The sequence below is a fragment of the Macrotis lagotis genome, chromosome 1 (genome assembly GCF_037893015.1).
Source record: "Macrotis lagotis isolate mMagLag1 chromosome 1, bilby.v1.9.chrom.fasta, whole genome shotgun sequence".
Classification (NCBI taxonomy): domain Eukaryota; kingdom Metazoa; phylum Chordata; class Mammalia; order Peramelemorphia; family Peramelidae; genus Macrotis; species Macrotis lagotis.
Window position 1 is genome coordinate 876,553,429 of NC_133658.1, and position 26,961 is coordinate 876,580,389.

Consider the following 26,961-nt stretch of genomic DNA (forward strand, 5'->3'; position numbering starts at 1 on the left):
AGGAAACTTTTGCCACTACAGCCTGTGAAGTAGATGGGGCAAGTGTCCTTAGTCCCATTTCACAGAGGAAGAAACTGAGGCCCAGAGAAAGGAAATGATTTGACTATGGTCCAGTAACTAATTTGGAGGTGATGAGGTTGGGACTAGAACAGTTAAGCAGAACCAGCCTAGAATATGACCTGGTGTGATGTTAAGATTCTGATGTCCCCTGATAGACATTTCATTTCTATTCTTCTGAATACTTGACTCCATGCTTTTCACTGGTTGTTCCCAACACTTAGAAGACTCACCCTTATAGTGGAGTTTCTCCTTCTCCCACCCCACCCCTGGCTTCCTTCAGATCCCAGGAGGCTTTTCTGCTTCCCCACTCACTTCCCCACCAATTACTTTCCTTCCCAGAAGACTTCCCATTTATTGCTTTCATATCTTGTATGTAGTTATTTGATGTGGCCTCCTCATTAGAGTGTAAGCTCCTTGAGGACAGGGCCCATTTTTCTTTTGTCTTTTTTGGTATCTCCAGGGATTAGCAGATTTCCTGACACCTGCAAGTGCCTAATAAACATTTGATGATGATTTGCTGACTGACTGGAGGTTGGGCCTGGGGAAGTAGACATAAAGTTGGCATGATCCTTGTCTACAATCGCTGAAATGGCTTCCAAGGGAAAGAAGACATGTTCTGGGTGACTCTAGTCAGCAGAATAAGACCAATGGGTAGAGTTACTGGAGGAGAGATTTACTAGCTGTGTGACCCTGGGAAAGTCATTTGAGCCTATTTGTTTCAGTTTTCTCATCTATAAAATGAGCCGGAGAAGGAATCCTCTAGACAGACCTGAAATGAAGGCTCTCCCTTCTAAAGTTGCCTACAGGTAGCTCCTGGACTTGGAGTTGGAATAGCCCTGAATTCAAATCTGATTTTAAACACTTAGCACATGAGTGACCTTGGGCAAGTTACTTAACCTCCATCAACCTCAGTTTCTTCAACTGTAAAATGGGCATGATCATAGCACCTATCTCCCAAGGCTGTAGTGAGGATCAAATGAGGCATTATTTTAAAATGCTGAACAAACTGTCTAGCACAAAATAAGTGCTTCTGCTCCTTGAAATTACTAGCTTCCACCAAAATTGGGCTCCAGTACTAGCTCCTAGAAGAGGTTTATATACATTTGTCCTGTTAGTGCTTCCCAATGGCTTTGTATATATTTGTCATATAATTTCTAATTATTCCTTTGTGTGATGAATGTAATATAATTTTGTAGTAACGTAAACTCCTCAAGGGCAAGGATGGTTTGTTTTAGCTTGGGGCACTTTGCCCAGAATACAGGAGCCATTTAATAAATATTTTTCTGAAAAATTAAGAAAATTAAAAAAAATTAAGAAAATAAAAGCTTGTTGAATTTAATTGAAGGAAGAGTTTCCTACCAATCAGGGCTATTCATAGATGGAATGGGTTACCCAAGGAGGTAATGAAGGCCCCACCAATAATGAGTAAGTATTTATGCTGAATGATCATTTGTCTACAGTGTGTGTGTGTGTGTGTGTGTGGGGGGGGTGATATGTAGCTGAATTACATAACTTCTTTAATCCCAACTCCAAAATTCTTTGATTATGGGATCTTGGACTCAGAGCTGAAAGGGACCTTAGAGGTCATCAATTAGAACTCCCCCTTTTACAGATGAGGAAGCTGAGCTCCAAAAACATTAAAGGACTTGACCAAGGACATGCTGCTGTTGTTCAGTCATTTCAGCCAAATCTGACTCTTTGTGAGACTATTTGAAGTTTTGTTGGCAATTGTACTGAAGTGGTTCGCTATTTTCTTCTCCAGCTCATTTTACAGATGAGGAAACTGAGGCAAATATGAAATGACTTACCTAGGATCACACAGCTATGAGTCTTCCTGACTCCAGGCTTAGTACTCTATCTATCCACTGCTCCACTTAACCATTGTAGTTGATGTCAAAGTCAGAATTTGAATGCAGGTCTTTGGGACTTCAAGTTCTACACTATACACACACACACACACACATACACACACACACACACAAACACACATATTGCTTTGTATGGCCTCTTTCTGCACATGATTTTATTTACTTTTTGTACTGAGCAATGAGTGAAACTCTCTATAAAGGTGTATTAGAGTTGTACCCTGCACCACTGATAGGGAGGAAGAGGCTGCATTGAAGTAATTTTTTAATGGGAATACTAAACTTAGGGGTGGAGAGTAGCTAGGTACCATAGTATATAGAAAAATAGGCCTAGACTCAGAAAGACTCAAATCCTGAGTTGAAATCCAGCCTCAGATATTTACTAGCTGTGTGACCCTAGGCAAGTCATTTGACCCTATCTGTCTCAGTTTCCTCATCTATAAAATGAACTGGAGAAGGAAACAGCCAACCATGCCAGTATCTCTGCCAAAAAAACAACAACCCACAAATGGGATCACAAAAAGTCAAGCACAACTGAAATAAATGAAAAACAAGATACTTGGGGGTAAGCTAAGATTTTGGTATGAGGTTTGGAGAGAGAAAGGAAAGGAGAGGAATCCTGGCTGGAGAATCCATGGGGCAATTTTATTTAGGAGTAGCACCAAGAAAGAAAAGTTTGGGAAAAAGAAGGATGGATTTCTTTCCCCAGCTCTGCTTGGGGCCCCTGGACATTGGCAGATTGGAGAAAGAATTAGAGGTAATTCAGTTTAACTGCCCCATTATATAGATGATGAAACTGAGGCCCAGAGGAGTGAAGTGACTAGCCTGGGCTCACACAGCTGGTACATGTTTGAGCAAGGATTCAAACTTCGGTCCTGACTCAGGAGCTTTTCATGACTCCACCACGTCATTTCCAAGAATTCATCCTGTCCAATGCACTGATCTAACCTCCCACCCCCAATCAGTGATTCTTTTGATTTGGGGGCCTCCCTCCACCAATGAAGTTATTCAACTTGTCTATAATTCTCATCTTAAGGAATAAGACATGAGGTGATTTGGCCGTAGTCACACAACTACTATATAAAAAAGGCAGTACCTGAATTTAGGCCTTTAGGTCTCTCTACCATGATAGTTTTCATAGTCATCACTTAAGCAGCCAATCAACAAAGATTCCCTAAGTGCCTAATCTAAATGTAGTTGGTCTTAGATGACTTCTAAGGTCCCTTCCCCCTTCAAATCCTTGACCCACAGTCTCTGTGCTTAGCCCTGGAGATACAAGGACAAAGAGGAGACAGTTTTTACATTCTATCAGAGGTCCCAAAGAGTAAAGTGATAAGCCCACAGTTTCATAAGTTATGAATGGCAGAGTCAAGATTTGGCTCCCACTGGTCTGATCCCAAGGCCTGTGCCTTCCCTTCGTTGTTAACCTCAATGATTATTCCCTATTTTAAAGGTGAGGGGGGAAAAAAGTAATGCCTAGAGATGAGTTCATTTGAATAGCCAGTTTGTTGTTTGCAATCCCTAATTCTCAGGGTTGTTTGTTATGAGGGTCGGATAACATGGAGTATTTAAAAGCATTTCGGAAATTTCCCACCCTCTCCAACTCAATACCCTTCAGAGGCTCTCCATCACCTCCAAGATCAAATACCAAATCCTCTGGTGTTCTTTTTTGACCTAAACCCTTCCCCCTCAACTTTCCAGTCTTCTTTCTCCTTCTACCTCCTCTCCCTCCATTTATTCTTTGATCCAGTGATCCTGGCCTCCTTGCCATTGCCTAAACATTTTCTCTGGCTGTCCATGCCTGGAAGGCTTTCCCTCCTCATATCTATCTTCTGGCTTACTGCAAGTACCAACTAAAAATTCTGTCTTCTACCAAACCTTTCCTAATCCCCTTGAGACTGGAGGCTTCCTTCTTATTGTTTATTTCCTGCTTATCTCCTATGTAAAGCTTGTTTGCACATATTGGTTTGTTTGCTGTCTCCCTCATTAGACTGTCAGCTCCTTAAGGGCAGGGACTGTCTTTTGCCTTTAGTAAGGTGTCTGACACAAAGTTATAGTTGTTCAGTCCTGCACCACATTATTTTATTTTATTTTATTTTATTTTTCCAATTATGTGTAAAGGTAGTTTTCAATGTTCATTCATTTGCAAGTTTATGAGCTCTGCATTTTCCTTCCCCTTCCCCATGGCGGCAAACAATCTGGTAAAAGTTGCACATTTGTACCATACTTTCTGACCCTAAGGGACATAGCATGCCAATATTGTCCTTGAGGTTTTCTTGGCAAAGATGCTAGAGTGGTACTAGGTCTGTATCCCAAAGAGATTACAAAAAGGATTAAAAAACCCCACATGTACAAAAATATTTATAGCAGCTCTTTTCATGGTGGCAAAGAATTGGAAATTGAGGGGAAGCCCCATCAACAGGGGAATGACTGAACAAATGATATATGTATGTGAGAGAACACTATTGTTCTATAAGAAATCATGAGGGACGAGACTTCAGAAAAGCCTGGAAAAATTTGCAAGAAGTGATGTTGAGTGAAGTGAGCAGAATCAGAACATACATACTAACAGTAACATGGGGGCAATGATCAACCATGATAGATTTGATCATTTCAGCAGTACCATAATCAAAAATAATTCTAAAAGACCTGTGATGGAACATACCATTCATATCCAGAGAAGGAGCTGTGGAGTTTAAATGCAAACCAAAACTTAATATCTTCAAGTTTCAAAAGGTGTCTTATGTATTAGGTTTTTTTCCTCCCTGTTGCTTTTTCTCCATTTTGATTTGATTCTTCTCCCACAACAGCATGGATCTATCTTGAGTATACATGTGTGGCCTCTATTGAATTCATTTCTGTTAGGGGAAGGGGAGGGAAGGAAGGGAGAGAAAAAAACTGCAAAACTCAAAACCTTGCCAAAAAAAATGATTGTGAAAACTGTAGATGGAAAAATAAATAAAATATTTAATTTTAAAAAAGATACTAGAGTTATCTGTCATGTCCTTCTCCACTGGATTTTAGGCAGAGGTTAAATGACTTGCCTAGGATATCACAGCTAGTAAGTGTCTGAGGCTGTATGTGAACTCAGGTCTTCCTGATTCTAGATCCAATGCCTCCTCTACTGCAACACCTAGTTACCTCTTTGACACAGAGTAGATGATTAATAAATATTTATTTCTTGGAAGAAGCTCAAGAATTGCAGATTTAGAGAATCCACCCCCAAATGTTCACATGGACTATCTGACTAGTATCGGTGGTCAGCCACAGTTGCATGCACGGTAACTTGACTCTAACGGAGCGATGTCATTTTGGTTCTCTTCAAGAACCAACCAACCAAGGTGATTAATAAACAAATGCTTTTGGACTTAGTAGGTACAGAAATGTGAGTCATACCTCCTTTCATCCTTCCTTAGAGAAAGGGGACCACAACTAGAGAACATGGTATATAACGCCAGTCTATTTTTTTAAACATGTTGATTATTTTTCCTGAATTTGTTTACTCATTCCTCCTTTTAAATATTTATTATAAAGAATGACTCTCTAGGAGAAGATCAGAGAAGGATCCAGTGGGAGAATAAGTGATATTCAAACAAATGATATCAATAAAAATTTATTAAAAAATGTGAGGCAGAATTTTTGCCTTACCCTCCCTTTCTCTCTTCTCCCCTCCATACTTTCGGTGGCTCTAGGGAAGAGGCTGGTGAAGGTGAGGATTATCCAATGACATCATAATTTCGCCTTTCTAGAACTACTGTTACCATCCCCTTGGCTGCTAAGAAGAATAAATAAACATGAAACTGGGGCCTTCTACCTGTCTCCCTCAGTTTCCAAGACTTCCATGGTATTCAGGACCCGAGGGCCCTTTCCAGACCTTTATAGGGTAATTCTGCCTTCATTAGAGCTTATTATGTCTCTATAAATACCACCTTTTGGTGGTGGTTTATAAAGAGCAATCGACAGAATGTTCCTTCTTCCAAGCAAGTTGCCCTGAGCACTGGCTGAGAAAGGGAACTGGGCTAGGCAGAGGCTAGTGCATCTGGGTGTGCTCAACTTTGTGGGGAGAGGCCAGGGAAGCTAGTATTACCCTTTGCCCCAAAAACACCGCTGTCCGGCTTAGAGTACGTTAGTCAGCTAGCCCTACTCACAGACACACAGAGTTTATGGGACGTAGAGTAGGGAGAGATGTTAGAGCCTAGAATGTCATAGACGGAAATAAACCATGGAACATGATATTAGAAGGGAAGGAACAATATAGAATGTTAGAATGCTAGACCTTGGAACAAGGAATGTCAATGCAGAGTGGGATCTTATAACATAGAATGTCAGAGTTTAAAAGACCTTAGAACACAGATTATTAGAATATATAGAACATAGAAAATATCAGAATTGGAAGGGATTTTAAAACATGGAATGGTAGAGTTTATAAGGAAGGGCCTTAGACTCAGAATATCAAAGCTAGGAAAGACCTTGGAATGTGGGTTATTAGAACACAGAATGTCACAACTGGAAGGGACTTTAGAACTTGGAAGATTAGAGCTGAGAAGGAGCCTTAGAACAGAGAAAGTTGGGAAGGACCTTGGAATATTGATCATCTGAATATAGAATGTCACAGCTGGGAGAAACCCTAGAATACAGGATATTAGAAAATTGAACATTGGGGCTAGAAGGGGATCTTGGAACAAAGAATATCAGGGTAGCAAGAATCCTTATAACATAAAATGCCAGAGCTAGGAAGGGATCTTGGATCAAAGAAAGTCAAAGCTGGGAAAGATCTTAGAAGGTAGACTAATAAAATATAGAATGTCAGAGCTGAGAGGGGGCCTTAGAACATGGAATGTCAGAGTTAGAAAGGAATATTTGAGTTCATCTAGGACAAACCATATGTATGGCTTTATATGTAAATGTGTCATATTTAAGCCTCTGTTTATCAGTGTTTTATTCAGAATCCCAGAAGCCTTAGTACCATTTTAAGCTTTACTAGCATTTTCTAACATTAAGCTTTAATAGCTTAAAACGGCACTGAGGCTTCTGGGAGTTCCTGTATATTAGAAGTGAAAGGCTCATAGTGTGGTAATATTTAGAGTTAGAATCTAGTTATAAGATCATCTAGCCAAGCCTCATCATTTTATGGGTAAGGAAACTGAGACCCAGAGAGAGGCATAACTTGCCCAAGTTTGCTAGTTACTAAGTATGTAATATATAAAATATATCCAACCCTTCCCCCATAACACTACACTTAACTGAATCCAAAATTATGAAACAGAATGATAAATAGGGAACACAATTGTAAAACCTAGAGCTACGGGACCAAGTTCTTTTGCTTACTGTCCATATGACCTTGGCAAGGTAAGTCCCACTTGGCACCTCAGTTTTCTTCATCTGTACAAATGAGGGGTTTGGACTAGGCACCCTTGTAGGTCCTTGTAGCTTTAAATTTTCTCATCTTATAACCCTTTCACTCACCATATATGAAACCCAAATGTACCCAAAGGTTTGAGTAAAGCAAGTATGTGCAAAGCCTATCTAATAGGCTAGGCACATATCAAAGTCTCACATGCAGAATCCATAGAGAAAACTAGCTTTTTTACCCACCCCAACACATTTCCACACTCACAGTGAATCCCTCACACATACACAGAGTCCTCCACAAAACATACAATGAATGCCCACAGAGCCCACATACATGCAGAGGCTTCCAGGTAACATATAATATATACAGAATCCTCCCACACCATGAACAGCATACAGAGCCTTATATGGGAGAAAAAACCCCAAACAAACCATACTGGTTTTGAAGTCAGAAGACCTGAGTTTTAATTCCTGCTTTTTTTAAAAATTATTTCCCATCTCAATACCTCAATTTCTCCTGAAAAATGAGGGAGTTGGTTTAGGATATATCTTTAGCCCTCTATAGCTTTAAATCCTATGATCCTATATACACCCACTAATAGAACATTAGTAACAATTCTCCCTTCCTTCCCTGCCCCCCTCCCCCCTCTCCATCTACCCACAGGCCCATCCTTACTCCCTATTCTGCCCAACTCCCACACACCCAGAAGGCCCTATTGGGGAACCCAGGATCCCTTCCAATTATCTTGAGCAAAAGCTTTTATCCCACAGCCTACACAATGCTCATTAAGGCTTCTTCCACCTCCAGGGGAAACCTCACTATTCAATTTCCAGATGGAGAAACTGAGGCCCCAAGAAGTCCAAAGGAGGGCAGAGCCTACCACATTCCCTTCAATACCCTCCCCCTCCTCCCCACACCCTCTCTTTTAAGTAGACAAGGCCAGTTCTTCCCAGCTCTGCCTTTAGACCAGGCTCCTTCACCCCTGGGAAGAGGAAAACGGTCTTGCAAGGCTGAGGGTCGATGAAAGCTGGTGTTGGCTGAGAATTCCTGGCTGAGGCCAGATGGGAATTGGGCAAGAGGAATCTTGGGTGGCCAGGAGAGAGGGAGAAGTGGGTGAAAGGACAGTTCCAGGTTTCTCTCCCTTAACACCAGCAGGTTCAGTTGGATAAGGGGATGAGATCATGTCTGATACACCTTTGGGGAGAGGCCACTTAGAGGGGCTAGTCAGGGGAGAGGAAGGTCAGGAGAAAGGGAAAGCCTCCTACTTTTTGTGGAACCAACTCCTTGATCAGAGGATTTGGAGTTGGGAGAGTCTTAAATCAAATTTTGGTTAAGTCAATGAATCTCTTGTTTTCTCAGTGGTCTTACTCAAGTCTAGATCTCTGAGTCTAAGACTTTATGAGTTGGAAGGATGCTTAGAACACAAATGTAAGAGTTGGTTGGTTGGTTGGTTGCTATCGAAGAAGGTCAAAACAACATGCTAAAGGTATCATAGGTAGACTATTGGATTTAAAATAAGGAATTTTTGTTTTGGATTTAGTCTTCCAACTCTTCATGGAGTGGTTTATCATTTCCTTCCCCTGGATAAATAGATCTGAGAATCTGAATGAAGGTGATCATTGAATTCATGGGACTTGATGATCTTTCTCCAGCTCATTTTACAGATGAGAAAACTGAGGTAAACAGGATTAAATGACTCACCTAGGGTCATCTAACTGGTGTCTAATGTTGGATTTGAACTCAGGTCTTCCCAATTCCAGGTCTATCTAGAATCAAGAGATCTAAGCTCTAGTCTAGACCCCCCCCCCCCACCTTTTGGTAGCAATGTCATTATGAGCAGGTCACTTAACCTTTGATTGTCAGTGTTCTTATTTATAAAATTGTTAGGAAGAGGAAAGAACTCAGCAAATGTTTGAGGACTATATAATTGAGTCATTTGGGTTTAAGAGATTTTAGAACATTTTGAAGCCCTTAATTCTATGAACTCAAAATTGTAAATATTAGACCATAAGATAAAGGGATCAGAAAATGTAGTGTAACTTTTTTTTTTTTTTTACAGATGAGGAAATTAAGAGAGGGCATCCTAGAGCTGGAGGAAACCTTAGGGATTATTGGAGAGGGGTGTGGGGCATACACACTCTGAGGTCTGGTGAGATGCTGATTTGACAGGTTATATGGCCAGTTATTGGCAGAGATACAGTTGAAGACAAGAAATCTCTGGACTCCCACTCACTTCCCAACCACCAACTTCCCATGGAGTGGTGCCCTGCCTCCCAAGCGCTTCTGTGTGACCTTTGATAAATCGATTAACCTCTCTTGGCTTCATTTTCCACCTCTGAAAAATGAGGGAGTTGGACTATGACCTCCAAAGTCACTTCCTGTCGGAAAGCTGTTGTCTCATGAAAAGCCAAAGTTCAAATCAAGTCAATAAACGTTTATTAAGCACTATCTATTTGTTAGGGACAGTGCTAAGTCCTGGGGGGACATCAAAAAGGACATGGGGGCGGCTAGGTGGCACAGTGGATAGAGCATGGCCCTAGAGTCAGAAGGACCTGAGTTCAAATTTGACCTCAGACACTTAACAATTACCAAGCTAGGTGGCCTTGGGCAAGACACTTAGCCATTGCCTTGCAAAAACCTAAAAAATGGATATGAAAGAAGATGGGGGCAGAGCCCCAGCCCTGGAATCAGGAGGACCTGAGTTCAAATCCATCCTCAGACACTTGATGCTTACTAGCTGTGTGACCTTGGGCAAGTCACTTAGCCCCACTGCCTGGCCCCCCCAAAGAAGATATTAAAGGAGTTCTAAGGGAGGAGATAGTAATGGATAGAAAAGATTTCTACAGGAGTGAGGGAAGCTTTGTGATCTCGGGGGGGGGGGTAGGTGGGCTCTGCAGGAAATGTTGACCTCAAGTGATGCCACCAGAAGGCCCCGAACCCAATCCCGCGTCCTGGGGAAGGTGGCGGGGGACAAGCGTTCTCCCAGAGCCGGCGCCCCCCGGGGATGCTCCGGGCCAGGGACCCTCCGGGCTTCCCCTTGTCTCCGGCCGGCTTTGGGCTCTCCGCCCCCCTCCCCCGGCCTCCCGAAGTCCTGCCCCTTTCCAGACATTCCTGAGGGAGTGGCCTGGGTGACATCAGGCGGAGGCATGAATGAACAGGAGCCCAGTTCTCACCAAACTTCCATTAAGGACTTGTGGGCAGGAGGGAGCAGTCGGAGGCGGCAGCGGCCGGAGCGGGAGCCGGGGCCGGGCAGGGGCAGGGGCCGGGGCCGGGGCAGGGGCAGGGGCAGGGGCAGGGGCAGGGCCGGCAGAGGCAGCAGTCGGAGCAGTTTGCGGGACGACGAGGCAGGGCACCATGGAGCTGCGGGGCCCCCGGGCGCCGCTGGTCGCGCTCTCCTTCTTCCTGGGCTACACGCTGGCCGCGGCGCGGGGCAAGGAAGGTGAGCCGGGCGGGGGCCCCGGGAGGGACCGGGGCCGCTCCGGGCGCTACGGCTTGGCGCCGCTGGGTCTCCGGCCCCGGCTCCCGGCTTTCCGAGGGAGGGCCGGTTGAGCCGGGAAGAGCCCCGGGAGGGAAGCAGCTCCCCCCATCCCCTTACTCCCCTCTCCCCCTTCCCCTCGCCCGGGATGCCAAGGTCTAGGGTGGGGAAGGGACGTTGCCGAGAGGCCGGGGTCCGAGGAGGGGCAAGCTGGGGCGAGGGGCAGCGGGGTGGACTGGGGGGCAGACGGCGGGAAGGGGGAGAGGGCGAGGCGGCCGCCGGGCTGAAGGCCACGAGGTTGGGATGCGGGCAGGGGAGACTGAGGCAGGGGCGCAGGCGGCTTCCCCTACGAGCGGGTTCGGGGGACCACTTGGAGGTACGGGCAAGGAAACAGTTTGATCGGGTTCTCAGGGTACTTTAACCCGGTCCCTCTGATTTGAGGGGGCGTGGAGTAGTGTTCTGGGGGGGGGGGGGGTCTTTCCTTTGGGGAGGGGTGAGGGAGAGGGCGTGTTTGACAGCCATAGAGTGTTTGCTGGAGGGGGCTCTGCACTTCCCCCTTTCCCCACCCCTTCCCTCCCCACCGCCCCCCAACAAAGTGTAGGACCCCGGCACCTTGGAACTTTGGAGGGTGGGGTGTGGAAGTGAGCGGCCGGACAGGAAGTCTCTCTGCCTCAGGATCTGGGAAAGGGGGTGACTCAGAGTGCTGAAATGCAGTCGGTGGGGGTGCGGTCTACCTGCGCCTCTCACACCTTTGGGGGGAGCCCCGGACACCGGGGCATGGCTACCCAGCCCCTACCCCGTCCTTCCCGTTTCCCAGGGCAAGGGCTGAGACTGCAGGGAGAGCGAGGCATGGAAGCCGGGAGCCCCCCCCCCCCAGTCCCTTGCATATGTGGGTTATCTCCTACTGGCTTTCCCCATCTGTACAATGGAGAAGATGCAAGTATGTTCTAAGTCACTGGAGAGGAGAGCGCATCAAACCCAGATTCAAACACAGCTTTTATCGAGGGACAAAGGATTGCTATCCTGAGGTTGTGGGAGTCGGAGGACCCATGCTTTACTCCCTGGAGGAGCAAGTCCCACAGGATCTACCCCCCCCCCCAGCTGAGAGAGGGACCTGCCCCTCCAAGTAAAAGTCAATGTGACTTTCCCTTTTGTCCTGTCTCCCAATCTGGGGGCTGCACCCCTTTCCACTCCGGCTCTGTTTCCATCCACAGTGAATGACTGAGAAGTTGCAAGAGGATTTTTTCCCCTGATAATTGAGGGAGAAAGACAGTGGTTCCAGAGAATCAGCAATTATTAAATGCTTAGTGTATAATCAGATACTATATTAAGTGGTAGAACCACAGATAAAATGGGGGAAAAAATAGATAAGCAGGGAGGGAGCTGGTCCTAGGGCTGAGAAAAGGTGGGGCTCCCAGATTCACTGAAGGTGAAAGAGGAGAACCCCATCTCCCTTCAGCTTTCATTGCCATCTAGGTGAGCTTGGTGTCTTAAAATATAATAACTGGCTGTCAATTTAACTTTGTTGACTGGTAGACTGATTTTCATTAGTCGACACTGCTGAGGTTTTAAAATCCCTCTTTGGGAGGAAAAGATCTAGAAAGGAAACAGTTCTAGAACTGGTGAGGAGACATTGGCCTTTATGGGGCGATCTCTCTTCTTCCAATCCCTGGAATTCCTTGGACCCAGGAGTTCTTTGGGAGAGGGTATGTGGGAATGAATTGGGGGCCCCCCCACAAGTGGGTGGGCAAAGGATGAGACCGCTCCCCCCATGCCTCCCCTCCCTGTGACTAAGTTGGCTCAAGTATGCCCTTCCCCATAGTCTGTGGTTGGAGAGGAAAGACAGCTGGAAAATCTCCCTGGTCTCCCCCCTCCCCTTTCCTGCTGACCCAACTTGGTGGGGGGCTGGGAGAGAAAGGTATTTCAGGATGAACTGATGACTCAACCACTCTCCAGATTTCAACTCTTCAAGGGGAGGCTGAAGGGTGGGCACGGAGAGGGATGGGATTCTTCTCATCTAAGCCACAGTAGTGGGCTGGGGACAGGGAAGGGTTCTGCCTGGAGAGCCCCTGGGGCACAATCACCGGCAGATGTAGGTTTCCAGATTACAGCACCCAGTCTCTATGGCCCCAGGACTTCAGCATCCTCTCCCCTGATGGATGCCATTAAAACCACAGCTACACTGGTGTCTTGATTTCCCCTTTTCTTGGTTTCTGTTATAGTAACTGTTTAATGAGTGGTGTTTCCTGATTGAGAGATTCTCTCTTATTTGTCTTCTCTCTGGAATTCAAGTGCCCTTACAACAGAATGTAAGAACCAGAAGGTAATCTCAGAAAGAGGTGACTCATTACAGAGACCTAAGAGAGGGAAGTCACTCTAGAGACTAGAATGCATGACCTTTATCTCATTAGCTTTCCAAAAGTATGGGATAAAAGGGAAAAGTCATCCAGAAAGCAAAGTTTTAAAAAGAGAAAGCACTGAGAAGATGAACTCCAATCCTAGGCATTTTTTCTCCCCTGTGAAAAAAGAAGGGATGACTTGGAAGGTTCCAGCTCTATAATGATGATCCTGTTTGTGAGGCCAGTTCCTGGGAGTCCTCGTTCAATGAAACCCCTTTCCTTGGCGTGGATGTCTAGTGATGAGCCTGTGAAAAACAGGTAGCCAAGCCTAGCTCTAAGCTCTAAGAGGGAGAGGCTGAGGCAGGCCTTAAAAGCCTTTCCAGGGAATTTCCAACAAACGGAAGTACCCTTCCCCCTTCCCCTGATTTTTTGAGGAGATACCATTTAAATTGGAACCCTGAGAGCTCTGGCTTCTGGGATTGGGGAGTTATTCAAGAAAGCTGATTCTCAAGGCTGGAGAGTTCCCTTTGAGGGAACTTGGCTCCTCCTTTCTCCAATTGATAAGATTTAATGTTGGAAAGGACCTCAGAAGTCATCCAGCCTGAATCTGGCCCTCCCCTCCCCCATTTTACTATAAAGAAAACAGGTCCAGAGAAATGACTGGTCCAAGGTCGTTCTTGGATCAAGTTCTTGGATGAGAACTTTGAACCTATCGATCTGACTTGTAGAGCCAGGGCTCTTTCCCTTGCACCAACTCATTAACTTTATCCCTTGGGTCCCTGGCTGCTTTTGAAACTTCCCCTACCCATAAGAAGGAATTGAAACACCTAACTTCTAGCTAGAAGATGGGGGTGGGGAATCAGGGGTTGCAGGGGGGAGATCCCTTTCTTCCCCCCCAAATCTCATCTCTGGGGGGGGCATAGAAATGCTGAATTCCTTCCTCTCATGCCAGAACATTCTATTTCCGAGGGAGGGGGTGGTGATTTTCCACGCTTTAACATGTCTGAACAAATCCTCTCATCATCCTCCCCTGGCAGGCCCCCCCCTTCCCTCCCCCCATACACTTCCCCACCTCCCCTATCTCTCTCCCTCTGCTGGTAGGCCGGACATTGCAGCCTCGGACCTGGGGCCTGAGCCACGTCGGATTTCCTCTTTCAGATCTAAGCAACCGGTATCCTTCCTCTGGCTGGCCACTGTGCCAAGAAGAGCCAGGATACCCTCCCCCTGCCCCTTCTCCTCCTCAGGACTCTGGGACTCTGATAACTAGGGCTTTCATTCCTACCCCAACTGAGATGACAGCATTAGAAGACATAGAGCCATTTTGCAAAAAAAAAAAGGAAACTGAGGAACAATGAGAGAGTGACTGGCCCCGGGTCATACGGTGATTTACTAATAACAGTGTTGATCCAGGAGGCTATTGTCTCAACTTTTCTTTCTATCACTATAATTTAGCCTTGTGTGGCCTATGGCTAGAGCTCTGGACTTCATGGCAGCAAAACCTGAGTTCAAATCTCATATGGGGGGGGCGGCTAGGTGGTGCAGTGGATAGATCACTGGCCCTGGAATCAGGAGTACCTGGGTTCAAATCCGGTCTCAGACACTTAATAATTACCTAGATGTGTGGCCTTGGGCAAGCCACTTAACCCCAATTGCCTTGCAAAAAAAAAAAAAACCTAAAAAAAAACCCCAACAACAATCTCACATCAGGAACTTTCTGGTGCCTGTGACCCTGGGAAAAAACCCCAAATCTCTCTCAGCCTCAGTTTTCTCACTTGTAGCATCCATTTCTCAGGATTGTTGGTGAGATAACAGGTAAAAATGCTTTGCAAACCCTAAAGTGTGATGCCAATGCTAGTTAATAACAAATGCTTAATGACTGATTCCCCCTCTTGCCCATGCTAGGAGGGCTTTCCATTGCTAAAGGAGGGTTTTTGAAATTGCAAGTCTTGGCTCCAATTACTATCTCTCATACTTATTTGGTGGATGATTTTGATCAGTTATCCAGTCAGATTAAACCTCATTTCCCTCATCTTTCAAAGTTAGGAATTGTGTCTTGTGCTTTCTGAGTCCTTCCCAATCCTAGCCCCCATCTCTCTCTGCCTCTGTTTCTTCATCTGTGAAACCGGAGGAATAATAGCACCTGAATCTCATGGAGATACTGAAGATGAAATGAGATAAGTCTGGAGCGCACCTAGTAAACCCTAACTTCTAGAAATGTCAGTTTTTAGGATTTTCATCTCCCATCCTGGGCCCCTACAGCCGGCGGGTTGGGAGGGTCCTACCCCCTCTGCACCTGGGCCTTCTCTGCTCCCTAAGCCCTGAGGGAAATGAAACCCTTGATCATGGCCCTCCCCTGGCTTACTGAATGGGGCCAACTTGGCCGTTTGCAGGGCCTCCCTTGAAACCTTCCTATTTAATCCCAAAGCTTTGCTTCCTTTAGGGATGGTAATCACCTCCTCCCCTTTCTTGCTCTCCCCTTCCCTCCCACCCAAACTCCTTGTCATCTGATGGGGCCCCTGGGGCTGTAATTTCTTGGGGCTTTACTGGGTGGTAGGTGAGAGAGAGAGAGAGAGAGAGAGAGTGTGTCTGTGTAGGGGTGACCTGGGTACTGGCAATGTGGGGCAATGTGGGTGTGGCATCTCATTTGGGCAGAGAGCCAAGATAGCTATGGGGTTTGATGAGGAGAGATGGTCAGGCTTGACCAGGGCTTGGCCTCTGAGATGACCCTTGAGGCCACTGCACCCTCTTAGTTGTTGCTTCCTTCCGGAGCAGAGTGTAACCTCTCCCCACCCCCCCATTCCTAGCTTTTAGACTCTCCCTTCCTCTAATCCTCCCCCCTATCCCCACCCATCTTGGTATCATCATAGCCCTAGGGTTTAGTCACTTCCCTGGGCAGCCTAGGTCACCCAAAGATAGCTCGAGCTAATTCTATTCAATAAATATGCATTAAACACCTACTATGTTTACAGTTTGCTTACCTTCCAGGCACTAGGAGAATTGGGGTTTTAAGTTTGGGAACTTTTTTTTTATTATTCAAACAACTGTTCACTTGTACATAGTAAAAGCCCTTCTTTCATTTTTCTGTTCCTTTCTTCTTTCTTCCCTCCTACCTTCTTTCTTTCCCTTCCTTCTCTCTTTCCTTCCCTTCCTTCCTCTCTCCCTTCCTTCCTTCCTCTCTCCCTCCCTCCCTTCCTCTCTCCCTCCCTTCCTTCCTTCCTTCCTTCCTTCCTTCCTTCCTTCCTTCCTTCCTTCCTTCCATTGAGAAGTAAAGGGACTCACTCATGGTTTCACCACCAGTATGTATCTCAAATGAGTCTGGAACCCAGGTTTTCCTGTCTTAAGGTCTTCCTTTCTCCTAGGCTGCCTCTCTGGGGAAAAAAAAATTATTATGATTATTTTTGTTTGTTTTTTTGGCAAGGCAATGGGGTTAAGTGACTTGCCCAAGGTCACACAGGTGGGTAATTATTAGGTGTCTGAGGCCAAATTTGAACTCAGGTCCTCCTGACTCCAGGGCCAGTGTTCTATCCACTATGCCACCTAGCCGCCTCCCCCCCAAATTATTTTTCTTGTTCATTTGTATCTGAGTCTTTGTGACCTCATGGACCATATCACACTATTGCTGCTCTTGGGGTTTTCCTGGCAAGGATACTGGAGGGCTTTGCCATTTCCATCTCCAATGGATTAAGGCAAAAAATGGTTAAATGACTTACCCAGGGTCACCCAGCTGGTAAATGTCTGAGACTGGATTGAATTCAGACATTCTTGAGTTCAGCACCCCATCCATCCACTGAGCCACCTAGCTCCCTGGGGAGATGTGGGTGGGGTGCGGGAGGGAATATCAAATGTTACCGTACTGAGGTCCCTCGGTGTTGCTCTCTGTGGTTCACATAGTCTAGTAGAAGGGTAAATCAGCTGGGAGAGGGAAGAGGGAGCTAGATGACTTCTTCAGAAGGGCCTTGCCAACCTGAGGGTCAGGAGAGGCTTCCCGAGGAGGTGGCGGGCTTTGTGGGGAATTCCACAAGTTGGAGGCAGGAGATGCAGGGTGTTTTGTGCATGGGGCAGGGTGAGAAGTCCAATTCTCTTGAGCCTGAAGTGATTAAAAGGGAAGGTTAGGGGATAAAGAGGGCTTGGAGATGAACTGTGGAGGCCCTTGAATGCCAGGCAGAGGTGTAGGGAGCCTCCCTGAAGGTTTGTGAGCAGAGGAATGGCATGCAGGGGGACTTTCTTCCCTCTCTAATTGCTTTCCGAGGCCTGGTCCCTTTCAATCCCCCAGATATTGGTGGTAAGGGGCAACAGGAGCCAGGGTAGAGGCAGGAGTTGGGAGACGGCTGTTTAAAGCCTCTGCCCAAGGGGCCCTAGCCAGCTGTATCTATTTGGGGGATTGGAGGGGGGGGTCTCTGGGGGGGTGGGGGGGGAGAGCATCCGGACTTTTGGCTTGATCTCTCCTGCTCTGTGGGCTTTGTGGTTTCTCTGCGGTGAGAGGATCGGTTTCCAAGACTCTCCTTCTCGTACCCCCACCCCCAGCCACAGTCCTACCGAGCCTTGGAATTGTTCCCACCTGTTAAGAGTTTTCTCCTCCTGGGTACCCCCCACCGTCTGCCCCTACTCCTAGGGGTTCCTGTGCTCATGGTTTGACGTTACACACATGTATTCCAAACTTGGAGAATGCATCCATGTCCTGGGTGTGTATGGGCGCTGAGGCTTGGGGTATTGGATGCTTCAGGTGGATGCATCAAACAATGGGGTCTGAACCTGGGCATCCTTCTCGGACATCGGTCCATGTGTTTGTGACTAGGCTGAGGGGCCCAGTTTGGGGACTCCTGCTGAGGAGGTCTGTGGTATCACTTAACATGCCCCAGCCCCCCACCCCCACCCCATCCAGCTGCTGCTCCCCTGCTGGGCCACTCTCCCTACATTGGCTGGGCCTGGATTTGACTTCAGGTTGGCTTAGAAACTCCGGCCTGCTGGGGGAAGGGGAGGGCTTTGTGGTCCTAGAGCCTCATCTCTTTTCCTATCCAGGAAGCTCTTCCCCACCCACAACCCAACCGTGTGAGAGAGGGAAAAGAGCACTAAATTTCAGATCAAAAGAACCTGAGTTTGAAATTTGACTCTTCTAAAGCTTAGTGACTCTGACCTTGGGATAAACATTTGAGCTCACTTGACCTCAGTTTCCTCATCTGTAAAATGAGAGGGTTGTTCTAAAGAGCCTCTGAATCTGGCTCAGAATCTAGCTTGGTTCTTTCTAGACCAGCTCTTAATCTGGGGTCCTTAGTCAAATTGCAGAGGATTTCCAACTTGGCTGGGGGAAAAATTATATCTTTATTTCTATTTTAGTGGTTTCTTTTGTAATATTGATTATTTTACTTATAGGAATTCGTGATACAGTAAAAGTCCCATAGATGAGCTCTTATACCCCTACCCCTGCCAGCTCTAAATCTGATCCTATGACCACTTTGTGAGGGAAGACCCTTCCAGGGATGTGAATCCAGAGGGTTGGGAATCCCTGAGGCACAACAGGGTTCAGGGATGGGGGTGGGGAGGATTCAGTGGGCACCCTCAGAGCCTGGAGCTCACCCTGCCATCGTCTCTGCCTTCTCTTTCAGAGGTACTATTGGATTTTGCTGCTGCTAAAGGAGAATTAGGTTGGCTGACACACCCCTACAACAAAGGTGTAAGTTTTCTGGCCTGGAAGAGAAGGGAAGGTGGGGGTCAAGGGGTGAGGATTGGGGGGTATACCCTTAGGCCTAACCCATGAAGGGGAAAGAGAAGCTTGAGCTGGGTGTAGCTGGAAGAGCTTTGGATTTGGAGTTAGGGGTCCTGGTTTCAAATCTTAATTCTGCCTAATTCTAACCTGTATGACCTTGAGTTAGTCATTACCCATCACTGAGCTTCAGTTTCTCCCTATAAGTAAAATGAGGATTGTTGGACTAGATGACCTCAAAAGTTTCTTCTAGATCTAAATCTGTGATTTCCCCTGGGCTGCCTTTGGAGGTAGAGATTATCTTCCTGATACGCTAAAGCCTGGGACTGGATCTTGAAGTCTCTGATCCTCCTTTCCCAGGGAAGGAAGAAATTAAAAGATTTCCCTTTCAGCCAAAGGAGCTCCTTGGGAGTGGGGTAGACAAACCTTTGCAGCCCTAATCTCTCTGATCTCTCCTCCAGACACACATGTGTGTTGGGCAGGGGAGACCTTGGTCCTTCCTGCTGGGTGTTCCTTCTCTATCTTTATCTCTTTTGCTCTCCCTGTATCTTTGGGCAACAAAAAGGTGATCCATCCCTTCAGATCATGACTGATTCCTCAACATCCCCTCCCCATTCCCTCACCAGCCAGTGATAGATGTCCCTTCTAATTTTTCTTTTTAGATTTTTTTCAAGGCAATGGGGTTAAGTGGCTTGCCCAAGGCCACACGGCTAGGTAATTATCAAGTGTCTGAGGGAGGATTTGAACTCAGGTAGTCCTGACTCCAAGGCCGGTACTCTGTCCACTGCGCCACCTAGCTGCCCCCTGTCCCTTCTAATTTCAAAGGAGGCAGCAAGGTAGTGAAGTGAGTAGAACTCCAGACCCAGAGCCAGAAGACCTTAATTCAAATCCTCCCTCAGACACTTAAATAGCTATGTGATCCCAGGCAAGTCACTTAACTGCCTTCTGCCTCAGTTTCCTCAACTGTAAAATGGGGATAACACTCCCCCCAAGATTTGTTGTGAAGATTAAGTGATTTGATAATATTTGAAAAGTGCCTACATGTTATATAAATAAGTCTTTTCCCATCCATTTTTTCCTCTGTTCATTCAATCCTAGTTTGGGAATTGGGATACCAGGGCTTAGTCTCCTATTGATCATTAGTTCACTGTATGAGTGAGTTGGAGGGGCCAAGTCCCTTCTTCTTTGTTGTCTGTAGTTTCTTCACTTGTAAAGCACTGAGGGGTTTTTTTTTTTAAATACTCGTAAAATCCAGATCCTTCAACCAAAGGATCTCCCAGAGGAATTCTGAATTCTGAGATTTATGATCTCTTCCAGTTATGATATTAATGATAGAGTCAGAAAGGATCTCTGGGCTCATCTAATTCAATTCTGTCATTATACTGTTGGGGAAACTGAGTCCTAGAGGAGGTTAGTGATGGAATTCCCCTGCAAGTTACTAACTCAATGTCAGAGCTGTCAATAGAATGAAAATCTCTATATTTTCTAGATGCTAGATAGCATCAAGCTTGCCCAACCTAAGGGATGGTGAGGCCAGAGCAGTGGTAGGAGTAAAAGGATAAATGAAACAACCTGGGACTTGGGCAAGTCAATTGCTTCTTTTCCTGTTCCCCTCATCCTCAATGACATATGATTCATTTTGTGTCCCCATTTACCCACCTCCCCATGGGTCCTACCACCTTCTCCCCAAACATGGATTCATCATGGGCACATGGGCTTCCTATATTGGAGGATCACCAGACTGGAACTAGTGGTCACCATGAAAGCCATCTCACCTAAACCCTCACTGTACAGAGGAGGAACCTGAGACCCAGAGAGCATAGACAGCAGCCCTAAGGTTACACAACCAGTTGGTAGCAGAGCCAGGTCGAGGATTCCAGTCTGGGTTTCTTTCTACTCTTCATGTGCTTTTTTAACTTTAAGAGATAGTATGATCTAATAATATTAGAGAGCTGGTCCTAAACTGGGGAAGAGCTAAGTTAAAATCCAGCTTCGGCTATTTGTAAGCTGTTTGACCATGGGCAAATTGCTTGACTTCAGTTTCCTTAGCTGTAAAATGGGAGTAATAATGGCAGTTTTGACATTCTGTGTTCTAGGGGGCCCTCCTGGCTCTGACATTCAGTGTTCTAAAGATCCTCCCCGTTCTGACATTCTGTGTTCTAAGGGCCCTCCCGGCTCTGACATTCTGTGTTCTAGGAGCCCTCCCAGCTTTGATGTCCCCTACTCTAAGTGTCCTCCATCTCTGATAGAACACTCCCATCCAATGTTCTACAGGCCAGTCCAATGTTGACATCCTCTCTTTTTGACTTCCTCACAGTGGGACTTGATGCAGAGTATTATGGAAGACCAGCCCATCTACATATATTCTGTGTGTAATGTAGTATCAGGGGACCAGGATAACTGGCTGCGCACCAACTGGATATACCGCAGTGAAGCAGAGAAGGTCTTCATTGAGCTCAAGTTTACTGTGCGAGACTGTAATAGCTTCCCTGGTGGGGCCAGCTCCTGCAAGGAAACCTTCAACCTCTACTATGCTGAGTCCGATGTGGATTACGGCACCAACTTCCAGAAGCGCCAGTTCAAGAAGATCGACACCATCGCCCCCGATGAAATCACGGTCAGCAGTGACTTCGAGACTCGCAACGTGAAGCTCAATGTGGAGGAGCGCTCGGTGGGGCCCTTGACGCAGAAAGGTTTCTACCTGGCCTTCCAGGACATTGGGGCCTGCGTGGCACTCCTCTCTGTACGCATCTATTATAAGAAATGCCCTGAGATGCACCAGAACCTGGCCCACTTCCCAGAGACCATTGCCAGCTCTGATTCAGCCAACCTTGCCAAGGTGGCTGGAACCTGTGTGGACCATGCATCTGTGTCACCGGGTGGTGAGGAGCCCATGATGCACTGTAACGTCGACGGGGAGTGGCTGGTGCCTATTGGGCAGTGCATGTGTGAGGCAGGCTATGAGAAGGAAGAAGAATCTTGTCGTGGTGAGTGGCAACCCCTATCCCCACCTTTGCCCCCTTTCCCAAATACTCTGGATAATGATGAGTCCTTTGCCTTAGTATTGGCAGTCCTTCACTATTTAAAAATGCCTTATGTAATTGAGTCTCCACCCCTGTCATGAAAGTGGGGAAGAGAGTCTTCCTATTTTGCAGATGAAAAAACTGAGACCCAAGTGGTCAATATGTATTAGAGCCAAGACCAAAGGTCCTCTTGACTACCTCATGCATGGTGTTTTCCATTACTCCCCTGGGTCTTTCCAAGCAAAACAGCAGAAAATTGAAGGATAGCCAGAGACAGGCTTGTTGGGTCCTCAATACTCCCCACATTTTTTTGTATTTGACAAACAGTGGGCACTTAATAAATGCTAGTTATATGACTGCAGGTATGTCCAATAGTTTCTCTTTCCTTGCTGGTAAAATGAAGGTGTTGGATGAGCCTAAAGGCCCTTGTTTGAGTCACATCTGAGTCTTTATGACCCTGTAGACCAGACCCTTTGGGATTTTCTTGGCAGATACAAGAGTGGCTTGCTATTTCTTTCCCCAGTGAGGAAAGTAAACACAGGTTAAATGACTTGCCCAGGGTTACATAGCTAGTGGTAGATCTATCCTGGCTCCAGGATTAGTGCTCTATCCCCCAAGCCTCAAGGTTCTGCCACTTCTAAATTTTATGATTCTGCCATCTCTAGGTCTCTCCCTATTCTAATATTCCAAGTTCTAATGTTCTGTAGGTTTAGGGTCCCTCACCAATTCTTCCATTTTGTGTTCTGAGCTTCCTCCCAGCTCTGACATTCTGGGTTCTAAGCTGTCTCCTAGCTGTGACGTTCTCTGTTCTAAGGACCCTCCCAGCTCTGACATTCTGTTTTCTAAGCTCCCTTACAGCTCTGACATTCTGTGTTCTCAGGACCCTCCCAGCTCTAATCCTGTGGTCACTGACCCCAGCTCCATTCATTGATTTAGTCCTGCCTCTGACACCCCTCCCTGTGGCTCTTAGTTGGCTGGCATCTCTTTAGGAGTTAGTCTGTCCACACACACACACACACACACACACACACACACACACACACACTCCCTACCCAAGAGGCCAGCCCATGGACACCCTCTAGCCTGAGACAATGGTTCCCGAGGATGGGAGGGAGGGAAGGGGTGGTGGGAAGTGGGGCCAGGCAGGCTGGCCGCTCCCCACAATGACATCCTCGGAGAGGAATGTGAGGGGTTGGAGGTGGGGGGTGAAAACTTTCCACAGACTGGTGTTTCAGGCGCTGAGATAAGCACTGGGGTCCTCGGGAAGGGCTGGTAGTGGGGTCACGAGACTCAAACAGGGAAGGTTCTCCTCTCTCTGTCTCTCTGTCTCTTATCTCTCTGTCTCTCTATATCTCTCTCTGTCCCTCTGTCTCTCTCTTCTCTGCCCCCCCATCCTCTGAAGAAAGGGACCTAGCAGGTCAAGGATGCTGGCAGGGTTTCCAAATAATGATTGTGCTTTCCCTGCTCTCTCTCTCTCTCTCTCTCTCTCTCTCTCTCTCTCTCTCTCTCTCTCTCTCTCTGTGTAGGCGGGAGGTGCTGAGGGGAATTGAAAAGGACTTTGATTGAGCCTTGGGTGCCCTTGGCCAATGCTGGCTGCTGGTTTGCCATCATCCTCTTACAGCCCAGTGATTGCCTTGGTGGGCCCTCCCCACCCAGGTCATGCCTCCTCTCCCCTTTCCCCCACCCCAGGGCTGTCCCTTCCCTCTTGCCATAAGTGGCCTTGGAGTTCATCTCCAGCACCCTTCATTTGACAGAATGAGGCTCCCGGGCCACAGGGGAAGTGATTTGCTCTAGATCTTACAGGTAATAAAGGGGCAGAGCTAAGACTGGGAACCAGGTGTTTCCTGGCTCCCACCCCAGTGTTCTTTCCACTGCCCTAACCCCCCCCCCCCCCAAACTTCCTCCCTTCCAGAAGAACCTCTGGTTCTTCTTACCAGGCCCATGGAGGGCAGATCCTGGAAAGTAAGGAATGGGTGAAAGGGGGAGATTGGAGGGGGCAGGATATATGGGGGAGGGGTAAAAGACTGGCTGAAGGAAATGAGGCTGGGAACCTTTAGCTGATGGGCTGATGGGCTGCCTGGCTATGGCCAGGGAAACCTCCCTCCCTCCTTGAGGAAGTAGCAGAGGAAGCTGTGAATGGGGTCCAGCCCTCTTTCCTTTCCTGTTCGGCTATAGTTCTACTTTGCTGCCAAGTCCCTTCCCCTCTTTGCCTCCCCCTCCCCACTCGTGATCCCTTCCCCTACTATGAGGAAGGTGCTTACTCCCAAGCCATGGGCTAATCTGGTTTCAGTTTTCTCATCTGTTTAATGTGGGAGTACAGACCAGGTGGTTTCTAAGATCCCTTCCCTATCTGAATCTATGATCCAGATTGATTGGATTGATGGAGACCAAAAAGCTTAGTGCAGTAGAGTGGAGAGAACCTTGGATCTTATCTCTGTGTCCTTGGACAAAGCACATTCCTTTTTTGGTGCCTCAGTTTCCTTATTTGTAAAGATTGCCTAGATGGTCTCTAATGCCCTTTCATGTCTAAGTCCTTGACTCAGTGGAAAGGGGGGGTTGGTGAGAACCTGACCTCATTTCAGTAATTCTTTTATCCACACTGGTAGGAAAAGCTTCTCCTGCTTCGGGATGAATGCGGTGAAAAGTTTGCCTAGGATTTCTTAGAAACCTGGGCCTGCCAAGAAAGGGTTAATTGGGAGGGCTGACCAGAGAGCTTGGTGCTGGCTGTGCCCCTCCCCAGGTGCTCCATGGCACAGTGGGCAGGCGGCTTCCCCAGAGAGCTCCCAGCTATGTTAGGAATGACAACCTACTCCCCCCCACCCCCAACCACCCCTACCCCCAGTCTTCTATCCCATGGCTTTGTTTGATGGTTGGGGGAACTGAAGAGAAGGGAGATACTGGAGAAACTCTACCTGGTCTCTTTATTTCTCCCCTGGGGGCTGCTCTGTCTGTCTTTGCTTCCTGTGCTGGCATCAGCAAAGGCTGGCCGACTAGGGGCCATAATGGCGCCACTCTGGGAGGTGGGAGCATCCTGGGCCAGGTGAACAGGTGGCAGGCAGCACCATCCTCAGAGGGCAGAGCCTGGCAGCTGTTGGACCCAGGTCTTATGGGAGTGGGGGCCAAGACTCCTCAAGGGTCCCAGAGTTACAGGGGTACCTCTGCATGGGAGGACGTTGGAGCCCCATCTTTATGTCTGCCTTAGAAGGATACTCATGAAAATTTCAGTTAAACCAGGGCTGCCCTTATTAGTCTTGACTGGGAAACAGATATTTTTGTTTTTACATGGTCTCAGAATGTCAGGCCTGGGAGGGTTCTTAGAACACAGAATGTCAGACTGGGGAGCGCCTTAGAACATAGAATGTCAGAACTAGGAGGGTCCTTAGAACCCAGGACGTCAGAGCTGGGAGGGTCCTAGGGGCCTTGGAAATCCTTTCACCTAAAATTTTCATTTCAAAGTTGAGGGCCTATAGTCATTGTTTTTTTACCATTTCTCAGGCTATATCCAAATCTTAAACCCTCTGGGAGTCAGGACACCTCGGTTGCTACCCCAGCAGTTACTTTGAACCTCTTGATCTTGAGCAAGTTAATTTAACATTCCGAGTTCTTGGGTAGGGGCTGTCAGGTGGTACAGGGAATAGAGCCCTGACCCTGGAGTCAGGAGGACCCAAGTTCAAGTCCATCCTTGGACATTTACTAGCTTTGTGACCCTGGGCAAATCACTTGAACCCAATTGCCTCCCCCTCCCATCTGTCCTCAAAATAAGCATTCTTGGCTCATGCCCTTGTGTAGGCAAATCATTAAGAACTATCTTGACTTGGTAGAGTTGGCAACTGCTTTCCCAAAGTTACTTGTTCACCAGACATAACCAGACCTTCTCAAGGTCACTGAAAGCCCTTAAGCCCCTAAATATGGTCCTTGCCAGCAATTTTATTTTGTGAAATTTAAGTTCCTTGAAGTAACTTTGGGGAGCATTTGTCCCCCTTTTATCTCTCTCAGAGTCTTTCATATAGTTTAATAAAGGACTGACTAAAGAATGGTCCCAGGGCTCCCGCCTACCCTTCCAGGGTGCTGACTTGGGACTTCTCTATCATGTTAGACCATTGTAGAAGGCCAAGGAGCATGTGCTGTTGGCAAATAGGGCCATTGGTGGCCATGTCTGGGCTTGGGTTCCTGTCTCACCCCTCCCTTTATGACCTAGAGATAATGAGTCCTCAGAGCCCAGCGGAAGGAAGGCGAGGAGAGAAAGCAAACAGGAGATAAAACCAGCCAGGGAAAGCAAAATGGAGGTGGAGGCGGAGGTGGAGGTGGAGGCCCAGATGTAGGGCAGTTTCCTTATCTCACTTTGGTCGGTCAAAGAATGCACTAGAGAGAGAAAATTCCTGGGGTGTGTGTAAAGGGCTCTTCCTAGGCCCTCTTACTACAGAAGCCACAAATATAAACTCCAGTTCTATAGTAGGTGACACCCCCAAAACAATTCCAATGGAGTGAGAGCCTAGAGCAAGGGGAAAATAGAGGCAGGGGGGAATTCTTTAGCATTGCATGACTCCAGTTACTGGCCTGTCCCTGATTTGTCAGGTCAGTGACTCTAAGGTCACTAGCTTGTTGCCATCCATGGGCAGGACAAAGTCCAGTCCCTGGCGTCCCTCTTCCTCGGCTGGGAGCCAGGCTTGGCAAGGCAAGGACAGTCCTAATGGTCTAGTGCTTCCCCTGGGCTGGGGGGGGGCATTGAGAGGTGAACTGCTACTCCAACCTTTGACCCTGTGACCTCAACAGCCCACCACTGGACTGGGAAGTGGCCTCAGGATGGGAGGGGTCCCTGAGCCTTGCATCAGTCAGGAGGGTGTCTGCCCCTGAGTCACCCAGTGGTGCCACCTTGGGGGCGGGCATCTGACAAACTGGAAAAACCAGGGTGCAAGGCCAGGTGCAGTCGTGCCCTAATTTTCCTCCCCAGCCTAGCCCAGGGCTGCCATCTTTGTCAATGTGCTAGACCTACGCCTTTCTGCTCAGGGGGGTGAAGGACCATCACCCAACATCCTGGGAAAGGACTGAGAGTCCAGCCCTTGTAGACCGTTCAAAGTCAGACCTTTCCATTGGGAGCCTTGAAGGTTTGGTTCAATTCACTCATTCTAGGGCCATAAGATGTTA

General features: G+C 47.3%; 1 protein-coding gene across 1 annotated transcript in view; it reads left to right on the plus strand.

Moving 5' to 3' along the window:
* The first annotated feature begins 10,628 nt into the window (after positions 1 to 10,628).
* The window catches only part of EPHA2 (EPH receptor A2), a 38,368-nt gene continuing 22,035 nt past the window's right edge, over positions 10,629 to 26,961 (plus strand). The window contains exons 1-3 of the mRNA XM_074218344.1: positions 10,629 to 10,717; positions 18,696 to 18,763; positions 21,111 to 21,780. Coding sequence (XP_074074445.1) covers positions 10,633 to 10,717; positions 18,696 to 18,763; positions 21,111 to 21,780 — 823 coding nt within the window. The 5' untranslated portion in view covers positions 10,629 to 10,632. The remainder of the gene's footprint in view (positions 10,718 to 18,695; positions 18,764 to 21,110; positions 21,781 to 26,961) is intronic.